Source organism: Rhinoderma darwinii, chromosome 6 (assembly GCF_050947455.1).
Source record: "Rhinoderma darwinii isolate aRhiDar2 chromosome 6, aRhiDar2.hap1, whole genome shotgun sequence".
Classification (NCBI taxonomy): domain Eukaryota; kingdom Metazoa; phylum Chordata; class Amphibia; order Anura; family Rhinodermatidae; genus Rhinoderma; species Rhinoderma darwinii.
Window position 1 is genome coordinate 121,410,154 of NC_134692.1, and position 14,604 is coordinate 121,424,757.

The window sequence follows — 14,604 nt, forward strand, 5'->3', positions numbered from 1 at the left end:
TCATATACAGATAACAGTGATCTTATGGTCACAGCACATTAGAATTCTGTTACCGGTGATCTGTATACACAGACATGCAGAGGACATTCAGATTGAGTCTTCTCTGCATGTCCTCGCGTCCCTGTGACACCAGTAATGACATCATGGGATTCTCTAGTTGCATCTTCTGCATTCAGGGACGCATTGCTCAATGTGAGCGCTGTTGGGTTTTCTGTAACTAGGAAAGGATTATTTTAGGATCAGTCTGACAGTGCCATTAAAGAAAGCACATAAATGAATTAGCTAATGGCATGGGGACTGTGCCACCACAAGGGAAATTAGACATTATACAGTTACTATTGAAGTCAGTGAAGTGTCTGTATAATACACAGACGTGCTGGATCCTCCAAAGCAAAAGACATTCCTAGTGGTTGCTCTCCCATATGGCTACTAGATGAGGGTCCTAAATGAACTCAAAATTCCCTAAGGCTGGGTTTACACTGCGTTTTCACTATATATTTTTTTGTTGATCTGCCAAAACCAAAAAACGCAGTGTGAACCCAGCCGAATAGTGTATTTGAGACTGTATGCATGACAATTAAACCCATCGATAGTTGGGCTAGGGATAAAGAAACTTACAAAGAAATCGACACAGGACACCATAGTTATTCTCCTTTTAACGTGGGAAGACTTGGGGTCAGCCACAGCTTTTATTATTAATTTAAATATTGAACTGTAAACATATAGTAACATAACCGTTATTTAGGTAAAAACCTGTATGCTGGCCTAGAAACATAAGTGGGCATGTAGGTAATCCACCATATAAAACCGCCATCAGGAGGGCGTGTACCCACACTACACGTTCCTTCGCCCCAACACGACCCTCAGCCAACAAGAAAAGAGCCTGCTCAATACCGTCTTGAAGACCAGAAATGCATACGTCAAGGCCAATGTTCGTTAAATTAACTCTGTCTGGCAGTAAAAGGCATCTATTATCCCCCTCCAGTTGTCGGTGTCTAATCACCACTCCACCTCTCTCACAAAGTGGAAAACTTGTGTATGGAGTAGTCTCCTGCCCCGCTCAATAATGTTACCGTCCCGGGCACCGTGCCATACCACCCTGGGAATTACCTCAGACCAAAGCAGCAGTTCAGGAAAGAATGAAGCGAAACGTTCCAGGTCTGAGTGTATGAGCGCAATCAGTTCATGTACAAGTCTTGGTGGGCTTTACAGATACAGCACAGTGGTCTGCACCAGCATCATCAGGAGCCTTAGTCTACAGCAAGGGCTAAACGCGCCTCTCAAAATGCAATGAAGGAGAAATGCACACCCAAGTGCAGTGATTCAAGTAGGTGGAAAAATTATCCAGCTCTGACAATCCTGGGGAATAGTCAGTGTCTGCTCACAGCCGGCTTAAAGTTTTTTTTCCCAGATAAAGTGCCGCTCATGTCCATGCGGTATTGCAGTTCAGCCCCATTCACGTAAAGGAGGCTGAGCTGCAATACCAAACACAGCCCATGAACAAAAGGGACGCTTTCTGATACAGAGCTCCAAATCCCCCCAAATTATAAATTCTTGGTGCCTGCAGTTGCAACTAGGGGGAGCATTGTGGACACTAACTGCATGCTGTTTTATGGAGTTCAATGTATGAAGAGTATTCAGTAAGCTCCCCCTATTGGTGAATGCAGGCAGCCAGGATTTAATCATTGAACTTTAACTCCATGTAAGAAATGCACTATAAGGGTATGTTCACACAGGCTATTTTAAGGCATTTTTCGGGCCGTAAACGCTCTCCGAAAAATGGCTAAAAATGCGGAGGCTGAAAACCTCCTTTTTAAAAACGGACACGTAAAAAAAGCCTCGTAAAAAGAAGTGCATGTCACTTGTTGAGCAGTTTTTCATTGACTCCATAGAAAAACAGCTCCAAAAACGGCCGTAAAAATACGGCTGAAAATCAGGAGCTGTTTTCCCTTGAAAACAGCTTTGTATTTTCAACCGTTTTTTATTAAGCGTGTGAACATACCCTGAAAGTTCACAGAAAACTGTTTGGTGTGGATTCTCAATCTGTAGCATGTCAATTTATCTTGCATTAAAGATGCAGAATTTCTAGGGTCAGCATAGGATAGCTATGGTGTCAGAGATACATTTTTATACTCAAAGACAAGGAAATATTTTTTTCGTAAGTACTACATAAATGGTGTGTAGGATTAAGGCCTCATGCACACGACCGTAGCCATGTGCCGCAATAAGACATGCCCGTTCTTTCTGCGGTCCGGGCTCCTGGGCCATGCACGGACCGTGGAAACCACGGTTGTGTGCATGGCCCCATAGGAATGAATGGGGCCGCTATTCTCCCATGGAATTTCGGAGGAATTGCGGCCACAAAAGCATGTTCGTGTGCATGGGGCCTAAGTTGGGGGTGGGGAGAGGAACTACGTTTATTATTTCTCTCGGATCTCCATGAGGTTACTATTTCCTGAGCCCTCGCTGATACGGATTTAGAGCACAACATGACATCACTACTGCACGTGGCAGATTGATACGCCTTAACGTTCCATCAATATATAAACCGTTACTGTATAGCAAATAGATTAGGAACACATCTAAACACAAATCTCATTAAATGCGAATACGAAATACTGACCTTGTCTCCCAGAAAGTTGGATGTTTTTCAGATGCTAATCTAACATTGGATGGAATAAGCGTATTTCTATTCTGATAAGCAGAAAGGCTCCCATGACAGCTTTGTGGATAGGTTGCAAACTAATTGGTGGAGAAATAAAAAAGGCCCCGTATTACGGAGTCTGGCGATCCAACATCAATTTATCTTCTCGAGCTAAATTACATTCACACCACTGTGGATCCAGGAATGTAATCGTATTCAGCACTCCTGAGACCGCACAATATAGAGCTCTTTCATTAGTTACATGCGCTGGATATAGCTACAGGACAATTGTAGGCAATAAAAAAAAGGAATTCTTCACTTCTAAATAGTTTCTGCTCTCTGTCTGGTAACGTTCTTTTTGTGTTATAGGCTTTTAGAAACGTACGTAAATTACTGTAAAGTCAGCTTTTTTTTTGTGTGCATTCTGTATGTGTTCATTTAGTTATATGGTTACATAGCATCTGTATCACGGTTGCGATGGATAAAACGATCATTAGGGTATGTTCACGCGCACTGTTTTCAGACGTAATGCGGGCGTTTTACGCCTCGAATTACGCCTCCAAACATCTGCCCATTGCTTTCAATGGGTTTTACGATGTTCTGTTCCCACGAGGTGTCATTTTACGCGTCGCTATCAAAAGACGGCGTGTAAAAAGACGCTCGTGTCACAGAAGTGCATGTCACTTCTTTTGATGTTTTTCATTGACGCCACTGAAAAACAGCTCCAATAATGTCCGTAAGATACGCAGCGAAAAACGCAAGTAGTTACAAAAACGTCTGAAAATCAGGAGCCGTTTTCGCCTGAAATCAGCTCCATAATTTCAGACGTATTTTGTCACTGCGTGTGAACATACCCTTAGGGTATGTGCACACGATAACGTCAATTACGGCTGAAATTACGGAGCTGTTTTCAGGAGAAAACAGCTCCTGAATTTCAGACGTAATTGCTCGTACTCACGTTTTGCGTGGCGTCAATTACGGCCGTAATTTGGAGCTGTTCTTCATTGAAGTCAATGAAAAATGGCTCCAATTACGTTCCAAGAAGTGTCCTGCACTTCTTTGACGACGCTGTTATTTTACGCGCCGTCTTTTGACAGCGACGCGTAAAATTACAGGTCGTATTTGAGCCGTGTTTTCAGGCGTAATTCGAGGCGTAAAACGCCTCGTTTACGCCTGATAATAGGTTGTGTGAACCCAGCCTTAAAGGGACCGTCTAACAGAAAACAGTCTATGTTGCCTAAATCAGCCAATCACAGTGTAAACAGCAGTTTAAAAAATAAAATAAAATCCTTACCTGATGTTTCATCCCTGTGAGTGGCTGCAGCAGTCACATGCGATAAAACATCATCCCTGGAGGCCCGGCTGGATGCAGAGATATCTTGGTAAGTATAATTTTTTCTCTTTTTCCTGAGTTGCGGCTTTTGCGACAGAATCGCAGCTTTTTGCCATTTGTTTCGGGTTTTACCTCCCCATTGAATTCAATGAGTAAAGCCCGCAACAGAAAATCAGCGATTCCGAAGCATGAGGGTATGTGCACACACACTAATTACGTCCGTAATTGACGGACGTATTTCGGCCGCAAGTCCCGGACCGAACACAGTGCAGGGAGCCGGGCTCCTAGCATCATACTTATGTACGATGCTAGGAGTCCCTGCCTCGCTGCAGGACAACTGTCCCGTACTGTAATCATGTTTTCAGTACGGGACAGCAGTTCCACGGAGAGGCAGGAACTCCTAGCATCGTACATAAGTATGATGCTAGGAGCCCGGCTCCCTGCACTGTGTTCGGTCCGGTACTTGCGGCCGAAATACGTCCGTCAATTACGGACGTAATTAGTGTGTGTGCACATACCCTAAATTGACACGCTGCGGATTAAAAACCCGCACCACAGGTCAATTTAGGATTGATTTTAAGGCATATTTTTTACGAAGTTCAAATCTCATCCATTTTGCTGCTACTGTAATACGCTGCGGATTTTCCGCAATTAAATCCGTACTGTTTACGCTAAGTGTGGACATACCATTATTGTGCTCTTGATAAATGAAAGCTGCACTATGATTGGTTGCTATGAGCAATAAAGATGTATTTGTGTGTTTTTGTCTGCAGCTGCCCCATGTGCTGCAGAAAACTGGTACCGTAATTTAAGGGTATTGGGTTTGTTCCGGTGCTTAGTGTAAAAACTGTAATATTTTTTTTATTATTAATAATCACATTAATTTAAAAAGTTAAATAAAACCACACGATTTAAATAACGCACCGATGATATACTGATGACCTATCCATTGGATAGGTCATCAGTTGTCTGGTAGTTGACAACCCCTTTGAAGACCTACCAAGATAAAATGGGGGGGAAGCCTTTTGTTGTTTAAACCGCGGAACGCGCCACAAAATTCCGCCTCCCATTAATTTGAACAGGAGTCGGGCACTTCCTTTTCCTGCTAGCTGATTTTTTTTCAGTTAGCAGGAAAAAGAAGCTTCCGACTCGATCTTTGGGCGGATTCTGCCCGAACCTCCCAATGAAATCAATGGCACGAGGAATCTCCTGAAGTTACAGGTCCCTAAAGCTGCACTACTCGGAGATTCTGACGACAACATTTCTGTTCTGATATACTTCTAAAGATCTTGTGTGGATCCAGATCACCACATATGCAAGCAACTTCCACTATTCAGGCCAATTAGAATATTGAGGTTGTATTTGACACATGATCTCTATGACAACACTGTGGCTTCCAGAAATCAGAAGGGAAAATGTCATCCAGCCTCAGGCTTTAGGCCTGTAACTTCACTCAACGATATCCAAGATACTAGGCATTTTGTAAGATCCGAAAAAAAAAAAGTATTTAAAATTTTTAATCCACATTTTTAGAAATCATCTTCTAGTATGTATTTGCACCTCGCCGCCACCCTTCACATGCACTCTACTTTATTAAAGTGGAGGTTCACATCTTCAAAGTCATTTCTCTATGACAGGTCATGGTCTAGTATGCGCCGAAAGTACTTGTTGATTTTAATAGGACAACCATAACTCAATATGTAAAAATAAATCTTTACTTTAAAGTGGCTACACATTGAATCACTTGCAGCTAAATTGCAGAATGCCAACATTTTATTGTGTTAAAGCTGCTGCTTTGTGTTGATTCGTCTTCTTTTAGGCCCGTCTCCACGCGACCAACTGGTATCGCCCATGTTGTGTAGTGCATCCATGGGCTAAATAAATATGGCTTAAAATGACATCTACTACGATGGTGTAAGAAAGGTATATGTGAGCAGTATTTTAAACAAATTTATATAAAAAATGCTATGCTTTGATTTAAAAATTTATTAAACAGAAACCGGCAACACCCTTTAAAGGCATGGTGTCGCCCCAAAAACATGTTTTTTTTTTAAAATTTAAACATTTAGTGTGTGGGTGATAAAACATTGTTCAAATTTTTTTTATTTTTTCCGCGAGTCAGGAAATATTATAAATTTTTTCAAATTTATAATACTACCCATTTTTGGTCACTAGATGGAGCTGTTTGGAGCTAGTTCCCAAAATTGCAGCATTGCAACATTGGGTTAAAAGCTATCGCTCTAGTGAGCGCTCAGCATCCCCCCCTCCTTTATCCTGGCTAGTGCCGGGATAAACGAGGGGTTTGAAAGGTTTAACCTCCTACACTGTGTGTCGCCATTTTTTGAGGTAACCCACAGTGTAGTAGGTTTACATGCAGTAGTAAACACACACAAACACTAACATACATTGAAATCGCTTACCTGCTCCTGCCGCCGCGGCCCGTCCGCTCCCTTTGCTGCCGCTGTTCCATGTGCACTTGTCCGGAAGCCGCGACCGGAAGTAGTAATATTACTGTCCGGCCGCGACTTCCGGTCCACAGGAAAATGGCGCCGGACGGCGCCAATTTCGAATAGGACTGTGTGGGAGCGGCGCATGCGCAGTTCCCACACAGACGCCGTACACGGCAGTCAATGGGACGGGAGCCGTTCGCAGTCCCTATGGGACTGTGGCTGCCGTATTCCATGTCTGTGTGTGTCGTTAATCGACACACACAGAAATGGAACAAAAAATGGCAGCCCCCATAGGGAAAAAAAAGTGTGAAAAAAAGAAACAGTAAAACACAAACACACAAATGAAAATAAACGTTTATATTAAGGCACTAACATCTTTAACATATAAATAAAATATTTGTGATGACACTGTTCCTTTAAGTAGCTGTAGCTCCCACTGTCCCCAGTAAACTCCTAGTTCCTCGGCAGCAGTAGGCAATGTATTGTCTTTTTCTAACATCCAGGGGAGTTGAAGGATGGTTGGTGGCACCTGCGGTCATGGAGCTAGGAGTTTGTGGGGAAGGTTGGCATACAAGTAGTCAAATTAGGGCCTATTGGGACACCTAAACATTACAGAGCCTGTAGGACATCCCATTCTGAATCCATATGCATTAATATATAGTTGGTCGTCCCCCCCACCGCCATTGCAACTAAAACCGCTTCCACTCTTCTGGGGGCTTTCTACAAGATTTTGGAGCGTCTGTGGAAATTTTTGCCCATTCATCCAGAAGATCATTTGTGAGGTCAGACACTGATGTTGGATGAGAGGTCCTGGCTCACAATCTCTGTTCTAGCTCATCCCAAAGGTGTATCATGGGTTTGAGGTCAGGGCTCTGTGCGGGCCGGGCCGGGCCAGTCAAGTTTTTCCACACCGAACTCACCCAACCATGCCTGCATGGACCTTGCTTTGTGCAGTCATGCTGGAACAGAAAAGGGCCAAACCCCAAAATGTTCCAACAAAGTTGGAAGGATACAGATGTCCAAAATGTTTTGGTGTGCCAAAGCATTAAGATTTCCCTTCACTGGAAATAAGAGGCCTAGGCCAAGCCCCGGAAAAAAACCAAAAAAACATAACATTACCCCTCCTCCACCAAACTTTACAGTTGGCACAATGCAGTCAGGCAGGTAACGTTCTCATCCATCAGACCGCCAGAGAAGCGTGATTCCTCACTCCACAGAACACGTTTCCACTGCTTCAGAGTCCAGTGGCAGCGGCTTTACACCACTCCATCCACTGTTTGGCATTGTGCTTAGTGAAGTAAAGCTGGCATGCAGCTGCTCAGCCATGGAAACCCATGTCATGAAGCTCCCGGCGCCAAGTTTTTGTTAATGCTTGAGGTTTAAAACAGAGCAGATATTGAGTTAGCAGAGCTGATCTGCTGGTGAATTTTATGCACTATGCGCCTCAGCAACATTGATCTGTAACTTTACGTGGTCAGTCACTGTGGCTGAGTTACTGTGGTTCAACAGTACCACGCTAAAATTCACTGGGCGCTTTAGAAAAACCCATTTTTTTCACAAATGCGTGTACAGGCAGGCTGCCTGATTTTATACACTTGCAACAATGGGCCTGAAAGAAACGCCTGAATCAGCAATCTTCGAATGAATCTATTGGTGGTTTCTACAGACAAACCAGTTCAGTGTATACCTTACCTTTCTGCAATATACGAAAAACGAAGCCTACACGAGACAGAAAAAAAATAAATGAATTGTGTGGTGTGTGAATATATATGGAGAGGGTCTAGATTAGGGCTTCTAAAACTTTTTCTCCCAGGTCCCCACCGGACAAGTCATGGGAACACCCCAAGCATCACTAGTGTCCATGTCAAAAGACTGACATGCATATGCAGCACACGTAGCCCCCATTAACCACCATGGTGTTTCCAGGTTCAACTACAACAGAAAAGGGGACACACAAGATCCAACAACTTCAGTTCAGAATAGGCACCAGGTTGCTACTTGAACCTGGGTAGTGGTAGTAGGTTTACACTAATATAATTTGGAAGCTGGAACAGTAAGGGTATGTGCACACACACTAATTACGTCCGTAATTGACGGACGTATTTCGGCCGCAAGTACCGGACCGAACACAGTGCAGGGAGCCGGGCTCCTAGCATCATACTTATGTACGATGCTAGGAGTCCCTGCTACTCCGTGGAACTGCTGTCCCGTACTGAAAACATGATTACAGTACGGGACAGTTGTCCTGCAGAGAGGCAGGGACTCCTAGCATCGTACATAACTATGATGCTAGGAGCCCGGCTCCCTGCACTGTGTTCGGTCCGGGACTTGCGGCCGAAATACGTCCGTCAATTACGGACGTAATTAGTGTGTGTGCACATACCCTTAGAGTTTGTCTACAATTGTGACTTCGATAACAAATCAGGACACATTTTATTAGTAATCAAAGCAGAAATCCAGGTAATTCACTTTTTCTTGCAACTGTAATTGATCATAGTAGGCAGGTTAAGTCAACAGTCTGGACTAAAGAGTGTTGTGTGAGATATATATATATATATATATATATATATCTCTCTCTATAGCGTATTTCTTCAGGTGCTCCAACAGAAGTTATGACTGTGACACAATAGTAACTTCAACTCCTAGCACCTGTCGTACTTTAAACTACGAAGTTATACACACGAAGACCCTTTTAACACTGAATTTATAGTCTCTGACATAGACGTCGGGAAAAGCTTCCAATGTTTACATTAAACAAAGGCTTTGTCAGATTCCTAAAAGTGGCATCCGTCACACATAGACGATTATGGCATCCGTTTAACAGACGGGTCTTGAAAAGCTCATCACTGAAGCTCTATCAAATCGGCCCCAAAATTTGATGGTCTAAATAAATGCGAGAGGAATTACAAGTGCCATGATTGCTCTCACTGACTCTGAGGTCTCCAAGGACGGTGTCCAAAATAGACAACTCTAGAAGATATCAGCGAGTCAGACAGGACAATCCGGGAATGTGCCATTTTTACCCATAAAATGAAAAAATAAAATAGCATACTCACCTTCCCCTCGTCTTCCGTAGCGACGCATCCCTGCTGGCCTTCTAAGAGGACATTGTTTTGTCCAATGTGACCACTCCAGCTGTCACACAGGACAAAATTACATCATCTCAACAGGTTGGCAGGGGCATGTCCCTAAGGGAGACCAGGGGAGGTGGCGAGTATGCTATTTTTCTTTTAACCTTCTCCTAGCCACTCTTTTTTTTTCCCCTCTAACCTGTAAAACGGCAGCCGGCACGTGCTAGCGGCCGCGATTTTTCAGATTTGTGCGCTGTGAACCCCAAAAGTTTCTGATTGTGGCGAAACCGAAACGTTTGGGATATCTGGACCAAATTCGATTTGTGTCAAATAGGTTTGCGCAACTCTATTGATAACATAGAAGTTAGACGGATACCAGTGACGGATACATACAGTGACATAAGTCACCCATAGGCTACCACGCTTACATTTATTTTTTTCAAAAATGCATATATTGTGCGGTATACTTTTTTTTATTTTTGCAGGATACCTTTGGATAGACTACCATAATTGACATGGTCAATGACTGATCCTGTCTGTAGATATAGGGAACATTCCCTGCAGGTGAAACGATGCTTCAGCTATAGTCCGTGTGGGCGGGAAAAACCAGTTGCTCCATAAGTATAGTATAAGTATAAGTATACCATATAAGTATAAGTATACCACTTAAAGGGGTTCTCCCAAGATTAAAAGTTCTCTCCTAACCTTAGGATAGGTGATAAAATGCTGATGGGTAGGGTCCAACTGACCATGAGAACATGGGTCCTGTTCCTCTGAAAAAAATGGAGGGGCTGCATACTGCCGCTATATTCACTGTCTATGGGACTGCCGGAGATAGCCGAGTACTATCTCTGGCAGTGCCATAGAGAATGAATGGGGCAGCAGGGCTCATGCGCGACCTGCCACTCCATTCATTTGGAAGAACGGGACCTCCATTCTCGTAATCGGTGGGGGTGCCAGCGGTTGGACCCCTACCGGTCAGCATTTTATGACCTATCGTGTGGTTAGGAGATATCTTTTAATCTTGGGACAACCCCTTAAATAACCCAAACACCTATTCAGTTCCCATACAATGTGTCCGAAGCTTTCAGTTAGATTTTGCAACCCTATCTGTAACACACATGGTGGAAACTCAGGCATTTTATTACATAATTTTCGGATTTCCAATAACACAGTGGCCTCAACAAAATCAAACCTGAATATCAAGTTTGTTTTTTTGTATCCCCGTTTATATGTATTTTTCTGCAAATATTTCCATATAATCATGTGACAATGAAATAGTTATCTACAGAATGCAAATGTCATGATAAAACAAATGGTGCAAAGGATGAAGGGTAATGTAGAAATTAAAAAAACACACAAAATAATTTAAGAATGTCCATCTGACTGATAATAAATTAGTCATAACAAGTAACACACATTACAGAACAAAGGTATTTACATCATTTTGACCTAGTAGTGACGTCTCCTGTAGCATACTTTTGTTTCAAAGTCTATAGCTGTGCTTGGAGTGATCGCTGGTAAAAATGCAGCTACATGTAGCAGATAAGCTCAGTGAAAGCAAAAGAAGAAAGAAGTACCCAATGAGGGGGGGGAAAAAGCAAAAAAAAAAAAAAAAGTATATAATGAGGGGGGACGGACGACAAAACAATTAGTGGTAGGAAAAACGGAGAATGGATTGGTTATGATTGCCAGGGTTAAATATGGCATTCCCCTTTAAATTAGGGCATCTACAATATAGGCTAATAGAGGGCCAGAGTACTTTTGCACATGCCAAGGCCCAAATTTAGCAATATATTTGTTTTTTTTGGGCGCATTTTACTCTAAAATAGAATCTAATCAGCTGTGCGACATATTTATTGACCATTTGCGCAAAAATTTAGAGCCAGCTGCGCCATGCAAATCAGTTTATAAAAGTAGAGCGAAACTATGTGGCTTACTGCTTGGGCACGATTTAGGCACATTTCTGAAATGAGACTATATATATATATATATATATATAAAGTCGCAAAAAAAAAAAAAAAAAGTCGCAAATGACGAAAAGAAAAAAATTGTTGCATCTCTACACACAGGCCCTGGCGTACAAGAAGGGCTGTAATTTTAGCCAATGTGAAATTTAATGGCAGTAATGTACGTTGTGACAGATTTATCAAAGTGGACGGATGCAGTCAAATTTGTCGCAACACGTGTCAAATAAAGTAGTCTAGCTTTAACTCAGAAATGGCTACGACAACACTTTTTTTTAAAGAAAACGTGGGCCTAAATGTCCCCACAACCAAAGCTCATGAACCAGCTCTGAATGTGGCCTCTTGTAAAAAGGGGGTAGTACTTAGAGGGCTCATGTGATTTATCCATGGACTGTACCAGTTAACTTCCTTTATCAAGTTATTTTCTATGGCAGGAGAGTCCTTTCATATCTTAACTAGCCTAAAGGGCAATAGTCATGCGGCTATATAGATATTGGCAAGCTGTACAGCAATTCGAGAGACCTTGTATTGGGTGCCACAAACTCACCCCTATTAGTGTCTTACAGAAAACCTAATTTAAAAAGGGGTCCGTTTTAGGGACAAATGCCCTTAAAATCATCGTGGAATCTAAAAAGAACACAAATAGAAGTCAACCTGAAGATCAAATAACTAAAAAAAAAACAAAAAACCGCTTTATGAAATGTTTGTACCATCCATAGGGAAAAAAAAAAAAAAAAAGAAACGGAGGGCTGCTACGACGTATGAGGTAAACTGAAGACCATTCATTATGCGGTCTTCAGGGAAATGGCTTTTGTTATCTACCAGTTCCAGTTTGCGCGCCACAGTGATTTTGCTAGCAAAGCATTTGTAGCATTCTTTTCCCAGAACTGCCTGTATATACACCGTATACTGCGTCAGCAAAAAATATATATATTTATATAAATATAAATGAAAAAGACGACCCCATCCTAAAAGGTGTTCTCCGAATGGCCCAGTAAAGAGGGGACGGGAGGAGAAAGACGTAGTGTTTCCGATATGCTGTGTGCTTCAAAAAGGAATCAACATTCCCTTTATATCAGCAAAGCACCATTCAGACTTGTTTTTCCTCATTTAGTTTTTTTGCCCCTGCTTAGTACCAAAAACCTCCTACACTGCTAGGTTTCCACCATGAGCCTGAATGTCTATTAAGCTGGCAGGAGCACACTACACGTGTAAAACCAAACTTTCAGCCATAGGACGTCACAGGGGTTGAACAGACTTTGATCTCTTTGCTCCTTCGCGTGGAGAACTTTTCGGTCACCTAGTCCGAGATTGCTCCACTTCACTCTTTCTTCTCCTAAGTGAGGCCAGCCTCACTCGGCCTTGAAATGATCCTAGGTCATAGGCAAAGTTCATAAATACTCTTGTGATTTGTTTCCTCTTCACGTCTTATGTTAGACAATGAACACGGGTATCGGGTACAGTAATAAAGGTCAGTTTTGCTTGTCAGTGTAAAGCATTGTTCTTCACGAGTCCACGTCACAGTGCAGACCTGACTGCATAAATATGCTCAGGAGATCAGTCAATGATATTTGTATTTGGTTGTGGAAAGAAAGGCTCTCCATTTGATCCAAAGTGCATAATGAGAACAAGTCATTGTCTTTTAGCTTCTCGGTTCTCTCGTCCCTTTCAGGTATTCTCCTGAGAAGACGAGGTCCTCAGAGGTGTTCAATAAACCCCCTTTCCCCACCACCCTTCCCCACAAATTTAGATTATCCATTCCGAGGAGGGAAAAAAAAAAAAAAAAAGTCACGTAGATCCCCTTTACATCAGCCAGGTAAACATACTTTTCCTGCAAATAATAGTCCCACTATAGTAAAGAAAATGGATAAGACAAAAAGTACATAGGATGACCCCACTACTGTGTTGTTGGGCAGTTTGTAAGGTTGTCCACCAACTTCATTGATGTAAAATCCTATGGGGAATATTAACGCGGCCATACAGAAGAGAATCACTGCAAGAGAAGAAAAAATAAAATTAAGAATATTTATATTTATCTTCACCAACGAAGGCAAAATGCAATACAGGCATCAACTAATCCAACACCTCTCACTTGTCTTTTACGTTACGTGTACATCCACATTGAGAGCCCACGATCCTACACTTGTATAGGAAAGATCACTACTTTACCTTCTATGGAAAGCGGCCAACCTCGTAATGCCCACGCAATTCTTATCTTTATTCATCCTCCCTTTCCTAGAGCCATAACTTTTTTTTTTTCCGTTTACATATCTGTAGAAGGGCTTGTTTTGTTTTTTTGTGTGGGATGGGATGTAGTTTTTATTGGTAGCCCTTTTTTGGTACATATAATTTATTGACTACGTTTTATAATTTTTTTTTGGGGGGGGGGGGGGATTGGAGGAAAAAAACAAAAACAGCAAATCTGCCTCTGTCTTTATTTCACAGCCTAGTAGACAGATACCGATGACAGACTTTGGGGCCTTTGTATACCCCCCCAGCTGCCATGGTAACCCATCGGAGCACCGCAGGGCGATGCTCGAGAATGGTGCGCAGGCAGAAGAGTTGCCAACACATACAGCCTTGCTACTTGACTGACATTGTCAGTTACGGTTAACATTAAAACGATCCTCTGACAAAATCCAGTGGCCGGATTTTGGAACCAGGTACCTCTTGAGACATAATCACTTGAAGATATAACTTCTGAGATAGTCTGATGACATGTTAACTTCTTCCTTATCAGGAGAAGTATTGTCATAAAGACAATATAATAGGTCCGGCCTTGTTGACGTTAGCAACCAATCACAGTGCAGCTTTCATATTTCCAAAGAAGTTTGAGATGAAAGCTGAGCTCTGATTGGTTGCTATGTGCAACAAGGCCAACTTCTTTCTTCGTAAATTAGGCCCATGATTTTTCTTTATTTTTTGCTTATTTGAATTCCCAGTCCCTATGACAACACAGCCCCCTTATAAATCATAAGAGGTGTCGTGCCTCCTCAGCCTCTGGGCCTGTAACTTTAAGCAATCATATATATGCAATGCTTTTCAATTTTTTTTTAAATATACCATTGAAAGGTTTTTACATTTTCTTCTAATATGTATTACTGAAGTGAGTCGTGGTCACAAATTCACTTTATTACAT

General features: G+C 42.2%; 1 protein-coding gene and 1 long non-coding RNA gene across 2 annotated transcripts in view; one reads left to right on the forward strand and one right to left on the reverse strand.

Moving 5' to 3' along the window:
* Positions 1–5,905, forward strand: part of LOC142655731 (uncharacterized) — a 188,257-nt gene extending 182,352 nt beyond the window's left edge. The window contains exon 5 of the long non-coding RNA XR_012849543.1: positions 5,797–5,905. This is a non-coding gene — a long non-coding RNA (uncharacterized LOC142655731). The remainder of the gene's footprint in view (positions 1–5,796) is intronic.
* Positions 5,906–10,623: 4,718 nt separating this feature from the next.
* The window catches only part of MOSMO (modulator of smoothened), a 46,553-nt gene continuing 42,572 nt past the window's right edge, over positions 10,624–14,604 (reverse strand). Inside the window, exon 3 of the mRNA XM_075831359.1 lies at positions 10,624–13,458. Coding sequence (XP_075687474.1) covers positions 13,274–13,458 — 185 coding nt within the window. The 3' untranslated portion in view covers positions 10,624–13,273. The remainder of the gene's footprint in view (positions 13,459–14,604) is intronic.